This window comes from Neopelma chrysocephalum, unplaced genomic scaffold, assembly GCF_003984885.1.
Source record: "Neopelma chrysocephalum unplaced genomic scaffold, ASM398488v2 Primary Assembly neopelma1_72, whole genome shotgun sequence".
NCBI classification, from domain to species: Eukaryota; Metazoa; Chordata; class Aves; order Passeriformes; family Pipridae; genus Neopelma; species Neopelma chrysocephalum.
In genome coordinates this window covers 5,612,042-5,633,762 of record NW_020897732.1, presented here as the reverse complement: position 1 = coordinate 5,633,762, position 21,721 = coordinate 5,612,042, and the positions used below count along the sequence as shown (strand labels likewise).

Sequence of the window (21,721 nt, the reverse complement as noted above, 5' to 3'; positions counted from 1 at the left end):
TTGTTGACTGAAGAAAAGGAGGCTCAGGGGAGACCTCATCACTCACTACAACTCCCTGAAAGGAGGTTGTAGCCAGATGGGTGTCAGTCTCTTTTCCCAGGCAACCAGCAGTAGGACAAGAGGGCACGGTCTTAAGCTCTGCCAGGGGAGGTTTAGGTTGAATATAAGAAAAAATTTTTTACAGAGAGAGTAATCAGACATTGGAATGGGCTGCCCAGGGAGGTGGTGGATTCACTGTCCCTGGAGGTTTTTAAGATGAGACTGGATGTGGCACTTAGTGCCATGGTCTGGTAACCACAGCGGGGTTGGATCAAGGGTTGGACTTGATGATCTTGGAGGTCTTTTCCAACCTGGTTGATTCTATGATTCTATGAGTCTATGATATTTTCAACAAACTCCATAGTTAGCAATCATATTTCCTCATTTTTTTTGTTTTGTTTTCTTTGTTGGTTTGTTTGTTTGTTTTTAATTTGAATCTGTCAACAGCAGTCAGGGAGAAAAAGAAAGTTAAAATAGGTAAAACAGTCACAGGCTGTGTCACCAAGACGCAAACTGTGATATTTAGTGCTACAGTCAGTTCTGTGTCTAGGTTTCCAGTTGACAATATCCCTTTAAACTAAAAAAGAAAAACTATCTGGTGACACAGCCAGTTACTTTTTGTCACCCTGTCTTTAGGCCGCTCGGAGATATCTGCATTGACATTAAAAAGTCATTATAAGCAATTTAAACTCTGAATTGATCCTGACATATACAGTCAGATCTTCCTCATATGCCCTTTCAATGGTTCTCGATTCAAACTGAGAGCAAGCATCACCCTATAAACAGAGGAGATAATTATGCTTTATTGATTAACCCCTCAAGGTATGAATGGAAACCAGGCAGATATTTGAGAACAGCCATCAATGTCCTTTTTACATTGTAGTTTCTCAGCATTTTCCTTTCCAAATATTCCCTAAATGTGGTCTTCTAACATGGAACCTGTGCCCAACAAAATTTTGCCACTGGCTTCAATGTAGATTTGTAAATGGTGATTTTATATACTTCCCACAACTGTTTCCCAGTGTTACTGTTATGGCTACCTTGGCAGGTAGCTCAGCCTCACACAGCTGCTCCCTTCCTTTTTCCCTCCCAGCTGGATGTGGAAGAAAATCAGAAGGGTAAAAGTGAGAAAGGATGATTTAGATAAGTCTATTATTAATGCCTTAACTCTGTGTGTCTTCCCTTCCTCCTTCTTTCCCGAGCTGCTATTGCTGAGTATGATGCCATATGGTGTGGGATACCCCTTTGGTCAGTTGGGGGCAGCTGTCCTGACTGTATTCCTTTCCAATTTCTTATGCACCCCCAGCTTTCTGGCTGGTGGGGTGGAGTGAGAAGCAGAGAATCCTTGATGCTGTGTAAACCCTGCTCAATAACAGGTAAGATATAGCGTTTTATCAACACTGTTTTATTCACAAGTCCAAAACACAGCACCATACTAGCTGCTATGAAGAAAATTAAGTCCATCCCAGCCAAAAGCAGACACCCACTCAGTTTCCTCTTAACACTGCTTCACTCGTGATGCATAGCTCACAACCCCTCAGAGGCATCGTGGACTGCCCCCTTTCTCTAGCAAACTGCAACCCCCTTCACAGCTGCCAAATGCAACAAATACTCCTGTTTAATCCAGTGTCAACTTTGATTGGCTTCAATTTTGCTAAGTAAGGACTTTAGCACCTGCCCCATCTATCCCATAACAAATCTACCACAGCAGATTCATCAACAGGCATCTGACTGAGGATATTTCCAGTTTACTGCTGAACCTCTAATCAACCATTTCACAACCTTCTGCTTTTTGCTAATTAAGCCCATCAGCAATCAGAACTAGGTATGTGAGAAAAAAAGGAGAATTTAACTGTTCTACATATGAGTTTATCTTACTGTTTGAGAGAAGGAGAAATAGCTTTGCTAGGATTACTGACAGTCATTTGAAATGACAACACGTTGCACTGAAAAATACTGAAATTATTCACAGCTGTTACTACAATAAATTTAAACTCAGATGATCACTTTTGGGTTACAAACATATGTATAAATAAAACAAACACTGCTCTTTTCTTGCCTGTTCCTTTGACCCCACCAAGTAAGCACTGAGATGACTGCTCTCGTATTTGCCCTTTCCAGTTTTGTCCCAGACCAACAAATGGGCTCATCCACAGGGAACCTGTCAGAGCATGCTTTCTGTGTTTTAGTAGGACTATGCCTCAGTAGTTACTGAGGCAATGTAACTGAGTAGTTACTGTAATGTCACCCACTATTTTGTTCTGTTCAGTACAGAGCAAAAAGAGGTCCACAGATCTCATAAAAGAGAGGAATTTTCTATGTGAAAATAATTAATTAGTACAGTGAAGTCCAGGTATATACTATAGAAATCTGTCTCCTTCCTATATTGTGTATTCCTACAACGACAGCTAATTGATGTTGGAGTGCCCACATATGTGTTACAGAAACAAGACTTCTGGATGCACTGTACCACTCCATAGAAAGCATGAGATGTTCATGGCAGCCAGGAGACCCCAAGGGAAATTGCAGAAGCTTCGTGTCCCTGTTGTGCTGTGCCTCTACTTTCCTGTCGACACTATGTTTGCAGCAAACACCAGTTCTCCTCTTCCAGCCTTGTCAGGCCTGGCATGGGAAGAGGAAACTGCCAAGAAATGGCAGAAGGGGGTTTTGCACAAGTGCTGGGTAGGTATGTTCTGGAGCCAGGTCTGGGTTGCTGTGGCCTCCTGTGCTTGGTACAGGTGCAGCTTGGTGGAGGTGACAAACCTGTGGCATCCTCAAAGTCTGGGTCAGTGTTGTACTACCAGAAAAAGGATTCCTGCCTGATACTCAGATCAGAAACAGGTGCTCCACGAGTCTGCCAGATGCCCACATTTTTATACAACTCCCACCCCATCCTGAGGAATTTAATTTTAAGTGAAAAAGTACATCTGTGTCCCAGAGAGAACAGATTGAGATGCATCATATCAAAACCTGTTTCAGGTCACAGCCACAGAAATATCATGATTACAGCAACTGGATTCATTGTGTAGGCTTTAATTAAGAAATAGTTTGATAACTTGCAGCTATAGGGAAGTACTTACTAAGCCCACACCTCCTCTTACACCCTCTGTGATTCTGTAGGCTCAAATAGACTCATACCTCTCAAAAAGAGGATGCACAGGCTCCCTGCTTTAAGAAGAGAAGAAACAGGACCAAATGGAGACACCAGAATGTCTCAGTGTGTCTTCCCAACATGCTGCCTGGCCCCCTGGCTCCTGCCTTGGGAGTGACTACATTGTCCCATGAGCAGGGCTAGTTTGGGTTGCTCTTGCTTCTCCAAAGTCCCCATTTTTATCCTGTATAGATGAATAAATATCTTGAGATATCTGCTACTATCATATCTCATTGAACAGTCTCAAGAATTGCTAGAAGCGGCAGAAAGCTGATCACAAAAATCTAATTTTGTTAGGAAAGCAGTCTGAAAACATCCACAGAAATCTCTTCTGCAGAAATATTCACATCACATAAATGGCTGCTGTCATGAAGGGAGATAAAAGGATGGACAAATTTCTCTGAGCGCTTCATTGGCCCTTCTAGATTCTGCACTGCAGCAGCAGCAAAAAATGTATTGAAAAATGTACAAAAATGCATAGCCAATAGGTCCACACCCTATAGAACCACAGTTCCCATGGATTTCATTAAAGTTAGGTAAAGAAGCCTTGCTTTGGACTTGCAGGGCAAACGGTCCCTCTGCAATTGTTTTTAGTTGTTTTAAAAGCTTTCTGTTCATGAAATACAAGATGAAAAAACATGAACAATTTGTTGTGCCCAGAATTATCCCACTAACTAAATGTATGAAAAGGCTGTGATATACAGGGTATATTTTCCTCAGTGATAAAATAAAGATGACCTCTGTGACTTCATTTAGGTTCCACCTCTCCTGAGTTATGAGCCATTCCTCACTCATAAGGTATATCCCATATCTCACTCAAACTCTCAGTGGACCACAAAACTCCCTTCCAGAAAAAATTATGCTTCCCTCAGTCTGTGGAGGATTACCCATGTCATGCAAAGTTATATTATTGTCTTTAGTGCTGCTAGGAATTACTTGCAGGATGTTTCAGCTCATTACCCCAAGTTTTCATCAGCTATTTTCTGAGCATGGTAACCTTTCTGATGCAGGTACTGTATATATCTACAGTATTGATTCTGCTTCTCCTGCTACATTACATGCAATACATGTAAACAGAAGAGTGTTTTGCTACTGCTTAGCAAGGTGCAAAATGGTAGCGGAACTTGCAGCTACAAAACACAGATAAAACCTCGAAGTAATCAGCTGAACTGTCATGGAATTAATTCCATGATAGAGTGGAAGCAATTATTTGCACTGATACGTCTTATTGGAAAATACAATCAGTGCTAAACCAATCCTGTTAGTGTTGTCAAGGACACATTTAGCTCCAAATGCTCCCCTTTTAATCAGTAACCAGTTATTAATTAATTAGGTAGTGATCATGTTGTTTTTCATACATGTGTATTATTATTGCACTTGATATTGTGCCTCTGCACAGATCACTGTTAATTTGCTGTGAGTGCAATTGTGCTAATGTGCTCTAATGCCAGCGATTATCACAAGGACGGGGAACCTAACATTTAACCTCAGATCGTACTGAATTGTTCTCACTTCTGCTCTCTTACTTCCAGCTCCAGCCTGCTCCTGCCTGGATGAGGGGTGCCAGGAGAGAGGAGAGAACTCCTAATAGTGGGAGTGTCAGAAAATGGAAACCAGCAGCGGGACAATCAGAGCCAGGAAAGGGAATCAAGGCTGAGTACTTTGGAAGACACATGTGACCCTGTGCCACGGGAGGCTGTGCTGTGACAGTGGCAGAGCTGCCACTCCCTACCTGCAGCCAGGTCACTGCCTGACACCACCAGGGAAAGAGGCAGCTCCTAAAGCAGATGAGCAGGTAAGCAGAATATGAAGCAAATTGAAGGTGTCTCATAGCTCTCACTTGTCTGCTGTATTGCAGGGAAAGATGTGGTCCCTTTTTTCCTTCTTGGTCACAGCTTTGCAAAATCATCAATTTTAATGGTGGTGTGAGGCTGCCCAGAGAAAACAATGTATTTGTTAACAGCCCACACAGAAGAAATACCCTGTCCTCCTGGTATTAGTGATGCTTAGTTATGCTTACTAAATAATGTATTTTTCAGATTTTTCTTCCAGTCTTAAAGCTTTTAGCAGGACCTGATACCAACTGTGTCAGGAGAGAAACAAATACTAGTAGAAAATAGAATTTATCTGAATTGCATTTAATAGGGGCCAGAAGCAGTGAACTAAGGATATTCAGCAGAAGTAGTTCAGTCAGAGATAGCTAAACTTTATACTGTGCTTATTTAAATGGAGAGCCCTGAACTGGAGATTAGCTATTTATCAGCTGCATGATGGAATGAGAAACAGCTGCAACATATTTCAGGGTAAGCTTGATATTTTATTCCCTATAAATCCACAGGTTCAAATTCAGCTCTGGTTTATGCCTGTGGGAACATGGAATAAAGGTATTAGCTTCCCACATTGTTTTGTGGCTTCATGCCCACGTATATCAGAGCAAATTTAGTTTATGTTGGTTCAGTTATTCACCTTAATTTCCCAGATACAAAAAGGACTTTTAATATTTGTAATGATAGCAAGTATATGTACAAAAAAATTAAGCTCCCAGAATGCAGTATGTGGCATAGATAGCAAAACACAGCTTACAGCTACTGTTAAAGCATTTCCCTATGTGTGCCTTTGCAAGGATTTCACTTCAGGATTGTGCTGTAACTCCAACAGTTTCATTCCCAAACTTGTGTTTTTTTTCCTGCTTTTGCCTTATCAGAGGGTCAATTCTGCCTCTCGCTCCAAAAAGCTGTGCCCAGGTCCCCAGTGGAGTAATTTCTGTGTTTAAAACTTCTATTCCTGACCCCACCAAGTCCCCTCATGTGTGCAGCTGCAAGCAGCCCTGCTCCTGCAAGCCAGACACCACTGCCTAGGAAAGGCAAATGGCCCGTGCTGATCTCCCCGTTGGCATCTCACATTTCGAAAGGGAGAACAAAAAACCAACTGCTGCTAACCACTGCAGTATGAGTCTCTAATTTGTTCAGATCAATTTCTGTCAAAGGCAGCCTGGAAGCTTTTTTTTTTTCCAGCTTGTCTTTGCAATGTTTCTTTCTCTCCCGCTGCTCAGTTCAGCCTCATTGGCTTTTATCTGGTGACCTATTGTTATCAAGGGCTCCCCAACAGATCCCTTGGATTTGCATGGGTCGCTCCTGGTCTGCCATGGGGAAGCTTTGCTCAGATATCTGCTTCATTTCAACTCTTTTACATGGTAAGGATGTTTGTCTACCTGTAATGACTTTGTAGATTGGCTTGATTGATTGATTTTTGATATATAAAGGAGAATATTACTTTTTAATTTTTTTTTCTTTTTGAGAGAGGGAAGGCTTTAGATCTCTAAGTTCGAGAATGTCTGAGAAGAGATGCAGGCAAAGATATGACTTTAGGCTCCTGCCCATTCATAAAAGGAAAAAATTCAAAATATCTATGTCAAAGACTAGTAAATCTGAAAGTTGTTACATTTTTTTTTCTTTTTCATGAATATAGGATTTAAAAGGAAAATCTATTCACTGTAGCTTGTCAGTGTTTTGGGGAATACTATTAATTTCTTGCCATCAGTGTTTTCCAGATAGCAGTAGCAGTAGCCTATCTCTCTTGGACTTTGATCTCCCTCAAAGTCAAAATACAAAACATGAAGATGAAGGTTCTTGCTCTGGAAAAGCAGAGGGCATCTCCTATCAGTAGGATTATGGTTGTTACCAAAAATATCAAACATTTAAATAAAAAAACAAAGGGAAGGAAAAAATAATTTCTGCTTGAGGGTTCATATGGCAGTATTTTGTGGTTTTGTTTTTCAGAATTTTTTTTGTGAATTTGAGTAAAATAGTCAGTTTCTTTAGCAAATAAATAAATTTTAAGATGTCTTGCTGTCTTCTCCAATTAGTAGCCAGCATCAAGTGGAAGGGCAAATACAATCCACAGAGTCCTTCAGCCATGATGAGATACTTGACAGGGTAAATGTTGCTGGTTCAGGCCATGCCCAAACCATCAGAGAACCAGACAGACATGTATGAGTTAAGATCAGCAGGAATGTGCTGCAGCAATGAATGTATATTTTTGAAGAAGTCAAGAACAGAATGGACAAATCAAGACCTCATACCTACTGTTCTGGTAATATCCATGTAATTCTATATAGGAAAAAATCCTGGTTGGCCTTTAATTGAGCACTGAAGGGAGAACATGCAATGCCACAAAAGGCAGCAAAATATGACAGTGTTTTAATGTGTTGTCAGTCCTTGCTGGGAATAGCAAAACCCTTGGGCTGAGTTGCAAGCTCAATGATCCATATGGTCCATAGGAATGAATGTGCCAGGACTTTTTTGGTTTTCTTAGGTAAGACTTGATAACTACCTTTAGCATCTGTGAACGTGTTTTCCAGAACGGCGACCCTCATGGGAGATTCCTCATCTCTCCATGTGATCGTGTTATAGCTGCTATAAACATTATTATAGGACACTATTTTTATGCTGCTTTCCAAGTGGTGCCTGCTAACTTTTGGCTCAGAGAACAGTTTTAACAGCTATATGATATGTTTCTTTTTTCGTGCAAACTGCTGATATTCAGACACAAAGATTCAGTGTGTCTCTGATTTGCGTCTTGTGGTGTGCATCAGTCAGCACACCTGCCGCTCATTTCTGCCATAACCATGAGCCTTCAAGGAACTTGACTTTATGCCTGTTATGCTATCAGCCACTGCTCCCTATTTTTTTTCTAGCTCGTTTTCTGGTTTTTTGGCTGCTTCATGTTGATGGCCATTGCCTTGGTTTGCAGAGGGTTTCTGTGTAGCTGGGTCAGGTTTAAACAAGAATCTTTGACTTCTACACCTCTCTTGGACAGTGTTTGTCTGCAATGACCAGGATAACCAAGCCCTAACAGTGTCTTCGTGGTGCTGCTCTCCATATGATGAGTGTACAAGGGTCATTAGGCACCCGGGGTTAGAATGACTTGTGTGTATATCAAAGAGAGTAAAAGAAAAGAGGGGTTTGATTCAGGAGTAATGAGTTTATTCTCCAATATCCCTGAGAGGATTATTCCTTAAAAGAATAGGGCAAAGTTGATTTGGATAAGAACTAATTATCAAACAAGAAGAAGCCAGTGTAGCTGTCTCCACTCTCCCCACGAGACCTTGGAGACACACATTATTCCTTGTGTTTAACCCAGTAAAGTGATGACCTACATAGGAGGGAGAAGAGTTGATTGTATTTATTTCTGTGAGTATTAATGCCCAGTTCATAGAAGATGACCTCAGAATAGGAACTCAACAACGAAATGACAAGAACAGAAGAATTTAGAAATCATGGGATGCTTAAAATATTTTTCTGAACAAACCGAAACATTCATTTTGTTCATTGACTATGATTAGGGAATGTTCTCTTTCCACCTTTAGTTTTTAAAGGTGAACTAGATAAAGACAACAGAAGAAGAAACAGCCCACAAGGAATTTGTGCAGCAAATTAATGTGGCTTCAGTAGCATGGGCTCATTTGGGTGACATCTCATTGTAGCACTGATTTTAAAGTACCATCATCTGAATTCAGGTCTGATTGGGGGGCTGGTGTTAGGAGCAGATGTCATGACAAGTAGGTTAAGACCATCATGCTTAGGTGTTTCCATATCAAATGACTACTCCAGTTCAGAAGGAAATAATAGCTCACTTGGAAGTAGACTTTGACTTGTCAATTAGAAAACTAGAAAGGATGAAAAAGCAACATGAATTTGTCTAAACACTATATTGCAGCATTTAAGGTAGAGGAAAAAAGTTTAATGGATGCATTAATATTTTATGTGTCTTAGAATTCAGTCTAAGAAGTTGATGGGTATCAAGAGACATAGGCAATATTGATTGCTTTAATTGAATAAAACTTTGTGATGAAAAGAGATGGGTAATTTACCCACTTTCCCAGTGATTATGTGTATTTATCTCCCATTTCTATTTCTCAGGAGTTTATAAAAATATTTTATCTTAACAAAAGTTCACATCATGCATCATGCACATGCAAAAAGAAAAAAAACCACCCTTGCTCTAATAAATTTTGCTCCCATTAGAGATCCAAACTCACTTGTAAGATGTTCATATAAAGAAAGCACTACATGAACAACAAAGGATTTTACTATCTCAAAGAACCTGAGCAAATTCTCTGTTTGGCTGTATAAATGTCTAAACACATAAATCACATTTTACATCCAGGATAACAAGTCCAAAGTCTCTTCTGTCCATTACTTCTCAACAATCCTGAGACTAAGCCCTAAATATATTCCACCCATTGATTTTTATGACCTGCATGCTATTTTGTGTGTGTGTGTGTGCATGCACATAATCATTCCAAGCTGCAGTATGCATGAACAGTTTAGCTGAGATGAAGGGCCAGGAGAAATCTTGGTTTTCTCCCTGACTACTACACAAATGCACTCTTTTAAAGCTAACAGATGCAATAAGATAAAATGGACAAAGATGTTCCCTGCTATCAGGGGGAAGGGAGTGGTCCCTCTGCTGCAGGTGGCACTGAGATTCTCAGCGGCATCACTAGGGAAACTGGAGGCTCTGAGCTGATGCCCTGTCAAGGTGCATTGGCATTTTGCGCTGTTAGTTTTCCCCTCACACGACAATGATCTGCCTGCCACATGGCTGGCACAAGGACCACAAGAGGGAGGTAGTCATCATAAAATAAATGGTAGGAGCTTGCTTCTGATACACTGTACATAGGACAAAAAGTCTGTTTGAATAATTAAGGCTTCCTAGATGTGACTACAGATAAAAATAGATAAAGAATGTGGTCTTGGCATGACTGTAACAATCCAGCTCAAACAGCAAAGGCTTTGCATGGAACTCAACCAAAGAAAAATTCACTCTGGGCGCTTGTATTACAGCTCCATTTAGTGGAGTGGAACGATCATGACTTGTATTAAGTAGGTAATAATGAAGCATCATAAACAAAGTCAGTATGCAAGTCCAAGATTAAGCGGCAGCTTTAACGAGGTCCAGCTTGCCAGGAGCTTTTTGAAGTGTCCCTAGCTCACTTACAAAGCCAGAAAACAACAAAGGCAACTCTGACAGCTGTGAGAGTGTCTGGTTTAGAAGGAGGTTTTATGTCTGGATGACACCAGACTGGGATTCAGCTTTCATGTACTAACTAGCTCTGCTCATTGCTGGAGCCCTAATCATTCTGCACAAACTGTCTTACCCTAATGGGTTGCACAAAGAATAATTCTTCACAAATAAGATCCACACCATCAGCTTCCCAGATAGGCAAGGCTGGTTTATCATGGTAAATAGCAGAAGTCAGCAGAGTCCATGCTGTGTCTCACTAGCCATGTTTAATAAGCAATGTAGACTCTGAAGGGAAGAAATCAAATGCTGTTTTTGTGGATGCATGGATGGTATGAAGTATTGTCAACTACTGGATTAAAAGAGCAACCAGTAGCCAAGTTAGATGGTAAAATCAGATTTACTCTACTCTAAATGCACTGTAGTCACTGTGGACCCTTAATAGTCTTTATGAAGGAAAATTAAATATTTTTGCTTTTCCTTTTTTTTCAGAGAAAGAAGAGTTTTGGATTGCTTATAAACTTAAATTACGTAACTGTATATATATTTGAGAAAGATGCCTTTCAGACTTAAAGATTTTTCTCCTTGAAAATATTACAATTATTTTTTCACTTCTGTAAATGAAGATCAGCCTTTCATTAGCTAATTATCATGATTATTACAGTTCTCTTAAGTATTATTAATTAGGTGAGTGGTACATTTAGAATTTAACATCTCTTGTTAGAAGAGTTCTGTTTAGCATACCTAATGCTCCAAAAGCCTCAGGCCTCTATATCATATAGGACTTAAAGACAAGTACAGGGGAATCTTTTGGGGATCCTGTTGGAGTTATCTGTGGCTGGGAGTCACATGGTGCAGCAACTGAGGAGCAAATGACGCTTTTTTTCTGCAGCAGGAGCTGCAGCATTACTGTAGCCCAGATGATGCAAAGTTATGAGTTGCTTTTGCAGTGATGACTGGTTTCCATGTGGAAACCCTTTAATGTTCTGATGCAATGAGAGCAAGTGACCAGAGTCCCTTCTACCCTGTTAATTTATTTCCAGTAATTCCATGTAGGTAGCCCTTCTGCATCTCCCTTTGATCTTGCATAGATTATATACATTAAAACACGGTCACCTCATCTAAGACTCAAGCTATAATCTCTCTGGGGCAATAATTATCTTTTATGTTGGACTTCTATGAAGGATAAGGGTGTGGTCCTTGTTCCTCATCTGTGAGCTAAAAGTGACTACAATCTTATTAGCATCCAGGATAATAATAACAGTATACAATACACTAATGCTGTGCCTCCAAATTGGTTCTTTTGCCATTGTTTTGCTTAAGAAACTGTAATCCTATAAATGTGTTGATTGCCTGTAGCTCTGATTATAAAGAGCAACCTTCCCCACCTACAGAGTCAGAAGTAGATGGTTGAAAACCAAACATTATTTGTATTGCAGAGGCATGTCTCTGGTCCCCACCATTCCTCTTTCTTACATCCCCCTGTCAGGAGCAACACACACACCTATCAGCTGTTTCTCTTTGTGCAGCAGAAAACAGAGAAGGTTATAAAACAATGTACCTGCTCACTTGACCACAAAGCTCTTCACAGAAACACGCTGGAACAGCTCCTCAAAGCTCAACGCCTGCTCTGTGTGCTGCTGCCCTTAACGCTGGAGTCAAATCTATCACTGCCAACCTCAGCCCTGGCTTAATGCGACACGGGCGAGAGGGCATGGTTGCAAGGAAGTTGGCAAATGAGGATAGTGAGAGAAATAAAGTGAAGGAGGCAGAAACAACTGACACAGTATGAAAATGAACCAGTTTGGCAACACAGGGAAACAGGTTTCTGGAGGGAAGTGGGTGAGAGATGTAGGGTATGGGGCTTTCCCTGACATGGTGGTTGTTCTTTCCATGGTACTGCCACCTTCACACCAAGGTGGCACTGAAGTTAACTGGTAGCAATCCTTGACCTTCTTGAGGCAAAGAGTCTTAACAATGGGGTACTCAGGTTGTTTCAGTCAGCAAGCGAAGCTTTTGGCAAATAGGGGATTTAGCTGGATTCAAAAGGTTAGCTGTATTTGCCAAAGGAAAAAACCCTGCTTCTTTTTGATGATACACACACAAAACACAATGAGGTTTCGTTTAAATAAATAAATTGACAACCACTGCTCTGGAGGCTCTGGATGTGAACCGGTACCAGCAGTGTGAAGTCATTTCAAAGCAGAGTGAATGTGATTTTCACACCTATTCTTTTCTAATTTAGGTCCTTTTGAAATCCAAGCACTCCTCTATTACTAATTTGTTATGCCAATATTAATTAATGATTTTGCTCTACAGCAGTAAGAATGCTGTTTAGACTGAGTGAGATAGATTAGAAAGACTTGAAGAGTAGTAAAACAATCTGTAAATTGGTCAGATGCAGTTGGGGGTCACCTTGATCTCTCGAAATGCGCACACTGTACTTGGAAACCCTGGGACTGTGTTGTGAGCATGAATTCCTGGCAGTGCAGACTCATTAGGGCTGGTTAGGTCAGCACTCTCTGATGTCGCCTCCTGTTTTGGAATGTAAGAACATGAGCTTCAAAGGTGGGGAGAAACAGTTGTCAGACTTCCATAAAAGCTGATAATTGAAGAAATTGCATATTATTTGGTGGACAGTAAGAATTCAGATGGTGAATGTGCTAGAAAACAAGGAGCAATATTTAGTGACTTATAGAAGGTGCAGTGATTCATTGTAATTTCCATTCTCCTGACTCATTTTATCTCTGCCATGAGTTTAGCAGATCTCCAGGCTTCTATCCTGGCTATTCTGATCAACACGGTATGCCCAGCCTCAGACTATCAATAGTATTTATCTTGCACTTCAGTGCATAGCACAGATAAAACTTTTGTTTTGAGGAAGAACTGGCAAATCTTGTGACCATTTCAGCTGGTTCTTGGATTATCTCAGCTGCCTTCTATTCACCCTATACATGGGCAAGAGCTCAGGTCTCCCAGTCACCACTGTGGCTGTATGAGACTCACAGAAGTGGATTAATGCACTGCTGATGACAGTAAAGAAAGCATAACCTCAATTATTTTGGCTTTAAATTATGAGGTTAATTTTTTTTCAGGTGTAAAATATAATATACTTTTGTTTTCCTTTAGGGTATAAGTTTGCAGTTAGCCCAAACACATTGTGCAGCAATCACAGGAAAAAAAGTCAGAGGCACAGTGATGCTTTTTTAAGAAAGCACTGGTTTCGTAAAGTGCTCAGAATTTCACAGCGTGTTTTCAGCATTAGTGGGTGAGGGGTGGGAGAGGCAGCTGAGGAAGCAAGTTGGTTTGCAGATGACCCAGGGAACTGACCTATTTCTAGCTTTGCTATTTTTGTAGTTCTTTGTTTCACCTGATTCTGAAGAGATCAAGGTGATAGCATTTTACATCCATGCTCTGCATTTCCTGGTGGTTCAGGAAGCCTCCTATGTAGACATCACTTCTCAGGACAGACTGGAGGGTGTAGAATCATAGAGTCATAGAATTATTAAGGCTGGAAGAGACTTCCAAGACCATCGAGTCCAACCTTTGACTGAACACCACCATGCCAATTAACCGCAGCTCTAAGTGCCACGTCCAGTCGTTTCTTGAACACCTCCAGGGATGGTGACTCCACCACCTCCCTGGACAGCTTGCTCCAATGCTTTCTTCAGTGAAGAAATTCTTTCTGATGCCCAGCCTGAACTTCTCTTGGCATAGCTTGAGGCTGTGTCCTCTCATCCTGTCGCTGATTGCCTGGGAGAAGAGGCCAACCCTCACCTGGCTACAACATCCTTTCAGTTAGTTCTTCTTATGGTGCTTCTTTTGATGTTTTAAATTGAATCTCCCTTAGTCAGTAGAAGAGTGTCTGTCAGTCCAAGGTCATGCCCAAGGCCCAGGCTGAGGGGCATCAGGTCCCCTGGAAGCCCTGATGAGCAAGGTAGAAACATAAGTGGTTCGGAGGCCCAGCTCATAAGACATCTGACTTTTTGACACTGTTTTGCACAGTGTGAAATATAAAAGTTCAGGATAATTGGACTAACGGTGTTACGAGATTTTTGGCTATTTACTGTTTCCAGTCAGGCTGTAAACAGGAAAAGCCAAATTGTGGCCACCTACACATCACTGGTAACAGCAAGGGGAACAGGAGCAGAGACATGCAAAGTTAGAACAGTCTGTGTAAAGGACAAATACAGAGATATTTGTCCTCTTGGATTTGTCCACTCTTGAATTCTACAAAATACTCAAAATATAGGTGAAAACTCTTACAGCTGATCTTGTTTACCTCTCGCCATAACCAATGAGATAGTTGTTTGGTATTCCAGCAAATACAATGAAGCACATTAAAAGAGTGAATGGTTGGAGAGAACAACAGTAGCTCCTAATTCTGTGAAGAAATCAATCCTTCCTAACAAATGCTACCCCTAAGCTGTTTGGATTTCAGGGTGCTCTCTTGCTTTTAAATACTTTTGCACATAAACCAAGCCTACTTAGCAGGAATAATTTTGAAAACTTGGCTTGAAACATGTCCTTGAAAATGTGGTTCACATAAAATCTGGGAGACAAGAAGGAGCTGAAACAATGTTTGGAGCAACAAGCTCTGACCACAGCTCATTGAGAGCTTCACTCTCCCCAGCATGGTTACACCACTTTGACTGACCAAACAGCCAGATGGGCTGAATGAAGCAGTGAGCAAGGGCAGTCACTTGATGAGATGCTGCATAACACAGTGAGAACAAGAGAAGATGCTTCTGGATTTTTTTTAGTGCTTAAGCTGTAACTCAACTGAAGTCAGTGGAAATAGGTCTTTTGGTTTCTATGGAAGTTGAGTTATGACTTAAGGGAGCAACTCAAATTCAGGTTTTGTGTCACAGCTGCTATATCTGTTGATGAGAGCAGCTAGTAAGGAGGTCAGCAGAAATCAGTGTTAAGTCTTATCTCCCAATTAATGTGCTGAATGTTGGCATTAAAAGGGTCCAAGTAATCTCGTAGTTGGACAATACATAACCACTCAAAAAATACTGACAGAGAAAGTTCAGTGACACCTTTTCACTGACATTTATACTTCCATAACAGTGAGAAGAAGAAGATAAGGAGGGCAGCAGTTTACAGAAAGGAGAAAAGGCCATAAAAAAGGGAACATCGACTGAAGAATGTGCCACCTAGTGAACAGTTGGAGATTAAGGTAAAATGTGATATTCAGGTAGAAGGTGATTTTGAAGCCAAGCAACCGGGGAATATTTCAGAGAGCTCAGGAACTGAGTCAGTGATACTTGTGGTGCAGTTTCAGAATGTGACAAACCATCAGTTGAGGAATGCGTGGTATTTACCTACTTCTTACCAGAATTAACTTGGGTAGGAAACACTATAGATATCTCATTGAAAACTATGTGTACTTTGAAGGAGCACTGGAAGGATGAAACTGCCAAGTTGGCCAAGATTTCCAAAATGCCTGCAAAGAAAGGGGTGGAGGGTTATGGTATATTTTAGAATTTCTCATATTTGTCATGTTTTCTTTTTGGAAACATAGAAAGGAATCTTATGGGTCAACAAATAAAATTCTTGGGTCCTGCAGGCAATCGCGTCACCTAAAGGACTCCTCTCCTGTCAAACTCCTTGAACATATAATGCACATCTTTACTAATGTTAATGAGAATTGCTACTCATAATTTGCATTTACACACTACTTAAGGATCTTGAAGTGTTCTTTCATATAATATGCTCATTTTTATTACAGGCATGTTGAACTTAAATGACTTGCCTAGAGTGTCACTGCAAGCCAACAGCAGAATGACTCTTAGTGCTCCTAGTGCTTTGCATTAAACCCTGGACATTAACAGCTTCCTTCATAAAGGGAGTTTTGTAGTGGTAGATCACCTCCCAGTGCTGGTGAATCAAACCTTTTCTGATAATGCAAACAAATCAATAAATTACTTGAACACATGTAATGCTTCCCAGTGTCTTCTAATCCTGGCTTCCTTTGAACTCAGAAAATTGACCCAAGTCTGAGTAACGCTAAGATAGCCTTTGGCATATGACCAACTATGAAATTCTTATGTGTGAAGTATGTACCTCAGATCTATATTTTCTGTATGAATACAGAAGTAATCTCTACATTTGTTCCAGAAAAACTTTGGAGCTTTCACTTGTGCTGTTGGAGGCATATATGAAAACAAAAAAAGCCCCAAACAGTACAAACAAAGAAAAAAACAAAAAAAAAATCAACCCCAAAACTAAGTCTATAATAAGTAAAAATCCTTAACTTTTCCAATGGCAGAATTGCTGTGACACAAGCACATTCCTTGTCATTGCTGTCTCCTCTGAATGACATGGTCCTCATAAAAAATTAACTCTAAAAGGAGGAGATGGGACATCCTTTCGTTTATGGTCTCCTTTCTGTAAAGAAAGACGCAGTACCACAGAATGACCTGATTTTTCTGCCTGTGTCAATGCTATCATTATCTCTAGCAAACTGAAATGTTGATATTTCCCCTTAAACTTTGGCCTCTCATCTATGCCTCTTATGGAAAGGGTTGAAAATTATACCCAACGATTTCAGGACACTATTTCCAAGCTTTTGCCTGTGGCATCTGGCTCTTTCTATGAGAAAAGAGTTGTTTTGTGGCATGGCACTTGCTGTAACACCAGAGGAACCATCTGGTAGAACAGTAACACCTGCAGCAATACCAATCCCACTCATCAAAACGGTTCCTCCAGCGTGGCGGTAGCCACCCAGGAGCTCTCACCTGTGGCAAATGGTGACATTTACTCCTGCTGGGAATGTGGCTGGGCAGCCGAATGTTAAAGAGAGCCTGCAGGGCTGCCTGCGCAGCTTGACCCTTGGCCAGCTTCTTACTACGTCCTGAGCCCTCAAACGTTCTCCCGTCCACTCGCACGGCCATCACAAAGCTCTTGATGTGCTGCTTCTCCACTGTCTCTGACAGGCAGACATACCGCAGGCCTGACCGCAGCTCGTTCAGCAGCACCACGGGGTTCTTCTCACTCTCGGCTTTGGATGCCACCCTGTGCTTGCTCTGCTTCCCGTGGCCCATTAAGTCCAGTGTGTGGCAGAGCAAGCGCCCGTGTCGGTAAGCGGTGGAGAGCAACTCGTTGTTAACAGGGTTGTAGACTGAGAAGTCCTCACTGTGTGTAGATGGTTCAAACTCCTTGAACAGAGTGTCTGGAAAGTCTGCCTGATCAGAAGTAAAGTCCGTGGATGGGTTGATGCAGTTTCCCATGGCAAAGTGGGCTTGGCAGGCGTTGGGGAACTGAACGAATGACTTCAGTGCTAGCTCTGCAGCACGCATTTTGGCTTTCTTTTTTGTGGGCCCCGTGCCTTCAAAGGTAAGTCCATTTACTTCCACAGCAACAGCAAAGACGGGAGCATGCACTGGACCTGTCTGGGAAACCATTTTATATTGTAATCCTGGTTTAAGTTCGTGTAGCTGAACCAGAGCGTTCTTTGGCGTCACTGACCATGAAACTTTCTTCCAGATGAGCTGCAGTTTGCAGAAATGGCCATTATTGCCTTCCTCTAAGGGTCTTTTTCTCTTACTGCTAGGTGTTCCCCCTCTTGCCCTCTCAGTAGAGGCTATTGGATGATCCTCCAGGTTGCCAATGTTTCGATTTTCCTTTACTTCTGCACTGCTGGTACCTGTCAGTAAAGAAAGAAAAAAACTCATATTACAGTTATCATCATAGTAGCTGACATTATGCCTAGGGCTGGCAGAATAGCCAAAAAGAAAAAAAAAATTAATGATAGATATCCTTGCTTAGCTCTTTCTATGAGTTTTCCTCCAATGTCTGTATAATGGTTGGTTTATTATTTATAGCACAGATTTTTTTTGCATGTCCTGAATGTTTACTTGTCCCTAAAGGTCTACTTCTATTAGTCATTAGCCTTCTGTTTTAAAAAAAAATTACATCATTCAAAGATGAAGCATAACAGATGCCACGTGACTTAAATGAACTGCTGGATAATTACTAATAAAAAGTGAATAGTTTGTAAAGTTCCCTTAGGCTTTCTATAATCCATGTGGATGAATACTTATGAACACATTATTAGAAATCAGAAACGATTCCCAAATGATTCACAAACAGAAAAATGGGCCAATGTATTGAATAATCTATTTGCAATGAATAAATTAACTATCTCTGCTCATACCATAGGCTCTTGTGCTGTCATGAATCCAGCCCAGAAAATGATCTAACAGACCTTTCTAGCATTTGAAACAATGATTTGGTCTGGACTCATATCCCAGTTTACTAAGTGAATGCCTTTCTGTCATATTCAATTGCAGATACTCATAGTCTCTGCATCATCAACAACTAATCTAAATGAGACCAGGAAAAGCCAGAGCATCATGATGGGAACAAATACTGATGTAAAGGATGATCTGTGTCAAAGAAAAGCAATGGGAGAGAGTGACTGCCAGGAGTGCAAGGAAGGGAATGAAATGACAATGGGGAGCTCTGGAGGGAGTACTCTGTTGTTGTTGTTGAGCCAGTGAATCCCCCACTGCTCTGAACTATGCTTGTGCAATGTCCGTGCTGCGAGGCAGTGCCCTGCTGCAGCAGAGGCAGGACTGAGAATGGAGATTCATCTCCCTGAGGTCCTGAATGAGACACAAAATATGCTGCTGTCTAAATAATCATCCTGTAACATTTCTGTCATTTCTGATGAGCTTGTTTAAATGTGTTGCACCTCTGATACATCCTTCAGTCCTCCTGTGCATTCCTTGCGGCAGAGACAAGCGGAGGAATTAAATATCAGTGTAAGCAACCAACCTATGAGGCAACTCTTCCCTGGAGCAATGCGCCTCCCTTTCCAAACAGAGCACTGTGTGGCTGCCTGCTTTACTGCGACCAGCACTGGGCATGGAGCCTTTCCTGTGGTTTGTTATTGTCAGACATGAGCATGCCACCTGCACAGGCTGTGTCAGTCCCATGCTCAGAGAAGGTCCCTGTGGTCCTTAGAGGACAGAGAATAGTCATCCCTTTGGGAGGGATCATGACCATGGCCATGTTTGGTTTCCTCTCTGCCCTGATGTACAAGTTGGCTGCAAGGATGTAAGGGGTGAGGTCCCTGCATAAGCCTTGAGAAACTTCTGCTGGAGGGGTGTGTCTTTGCCGCATCTCAGTATTAGGCTGGTCTGACAGATGCACAGGAGCCTGCAGAGGATTATGTGGAACAAACCATCATGATAAAAAACCTCCTTTTACATCCTGACCCATTGCACTTGTATTAAATATCAAAAGACTTTTTCCCATCAGAGCACTAATGCTACAGTAGTGAAAGTTGTTCCACAGAGAGCAGATTACTGCTGAGACATGAGTAAAAATCATGGCTCAAACAACACATATGGAGGCCCATTTGGAGGATTGGGTCTTTAGGCTTCTTGTTCTGAAAACCCTTCAGCACATAGTGAGCTTCCAGCCTGTGCCTATGTCTCACCAAAGGTACTTGCAGAGTTATCTTCTGTAAGACTTTGCTCAGGCAGAATGTGAACTGACAAATTAAGGTCTTAGTGACTAGTTAATTTTTAGTTTCTGAAGCTAAGGGGAAAGAATGAAGACAAATGAGGAAGGAAAGCAAAAGAAATACATAATAGAAAAAGGAAAGTTTCATTATGTGGCATTCAACTGTATAAAATATAACACCTTTAAACCAGCCTCTCTGGAAATAAGACATTTAAAGGTCATGATAACTAAGGCACAAGGACAATGTGGTGTTTTTTCATTGTGGTCACAACTCTCTTTATAGAAACTCTGATCCGAGGGGAAAGGACATGCCAACTTTAACTTCCTCTATCCAGCATGGCATTGGCTTTGGTCAGCCATTTTCCATCATGACCCTTCCTCATGTTTCCATCCCACTCAGAAGATGTCTCTTTAGTTGTGTGCATTTTTTAAAATAAAGACAAAATATTTGATGCAGACATATTTTTTAGCAGGAAGCAGGTTTGGTTCTGTATTTCACACCACCTCTCTCATCTTACCTAATAGGTTTTTACAGAGCCAATTATGGTACATAATGATATTGTAGCCAGGAAGCATGAAAAGAAAGATAGCTCCTGCTTCACACAATATTCAGGTCTGAAAAGAATTTGTATTAATTATGCACCACTGAATAGGAAAACTCAAGGGGTGATTTGTGTTTATAATTCATATTGTTTTATTCCAACTGTTTTTCCTTTCATAGTCAGAGAACCACAGATTTGTGAACATGAACGTCTGACCTTAACATCTTATCTTAACCACCCTCAATAAAACAGTGGTTCACTAAAACCATGGCAACATAAAATAAACATTGCTTGTTTGTCTTAAATTGTGTCTATGAAATTGTCTAGTCCAGGCTTTGGCCAACAGAGAGTTTGCATTGATGCAGTGAAAAAAATGCAGAGATCAGGCACAAAGGATATGCGGACAAAGTTGGGCAGTCATGACGGTGACATGCCTGTATTTATGGTGCGTTTTGGCCTAGTCATAATGAAGGAAATCCATGGAAGTATCCTTACAGTCAGCCAGATTTTAGAGGACCTGATCCTGAAACACCAGGAAACAGCCCAGTTTTTCCCAGATCTCATCTGGAGCTGCAGCAGCCAAAATTCACCATGGCATGTAAATCAGAGGCAGCATAGACTCGGGCAGTGCCTCAGAAAGTCTGGGAGCCTGATGGACTTGTGTGATACCTGGCAGCTGCCAGGAAATGTGGAATTACTTTATACTTTCAGGTATCTTTGAAATACGAAATCTTTGAAATGTGTCTTTTATGAGACCTCTGTGTAGCAGACATAAGATTACCTCTCTGATGGTGGCACATGTAGTTCTATTGTGAAAGTCAGACAAAGCAGGCAAATGACACCAAACTACGCAAGATAAATACTATAAGCAGCTGTAATAGAACAATCACAAGCAATTTTAGAAATGAAGAGCACTAAAAGGAAAGGGGTAAGTCAGAGGATGCACACAGGGAAAATGCAAAACTGTGTATCATTTTCAGTCCTGTTATCTCTCATAATGTCTTTGTTCTTGAGTTCCCCAAACACATTTTGGGAAAAAAGAAAGATAGTAAATTATGGTTTTCCTATGATGAAAGGTCGGAGAATAATCACATTATAAGGAGATAGAGTTAAAAAAAAGGAGGAATAAAAATAACATAAATTTTGTCAATAGTTTCTAATTTATTGTGTAAGTTTTCTAAAAAGTCCCACAGCTTTGTACTGTAATATGTCCTCACGTAACTTTATTCATTGATTTTTGCAGTTTCATAAGCAACAGGAGACATTGTGATCTTGACTTTGCTTCAGTAATTGAACAGGAGAGAGGACAGCAGTTAGTGAAATATATTTATTTATGCACTATTCCTCAATCTTCTGTCTGCTCTTTCATGTTTTTTCTCCTTTTGGTCATTATGCACAGTACAGTTAACCTAGAGAGTTTGCATCATCAAGAGCATTTCAGAACTCTAATGCATCACTAATAATGACACTGCCTATGTCTCTAGGT

General features: G+C 40.9%; 1 protein-coding gene across 1 annotated transcript in view; it reads right to left on the bottom strand.

The window, feature by feature from the left end:
* Nucleotides 1-21,721, bottom strand: part of ADARB2 (adenosine deaminase, RNA specific B2 (inactive)) — a 304,235-nt gene that overhangs the window by 84,284 nt on the left and 198,230 nt on the right. Inside the window, exon 3 of the mRNA XM_027686967.1 lies at nucleotides 16,960-17,867. Coding sequence (XP_027542768.1) covers nucleotides 16,960-17,867 — 908 coding nt within the window. The remainder of the gene's footprint in view (nucleotides 1-16,959; nucleotides 17,868-21,721) is intronic.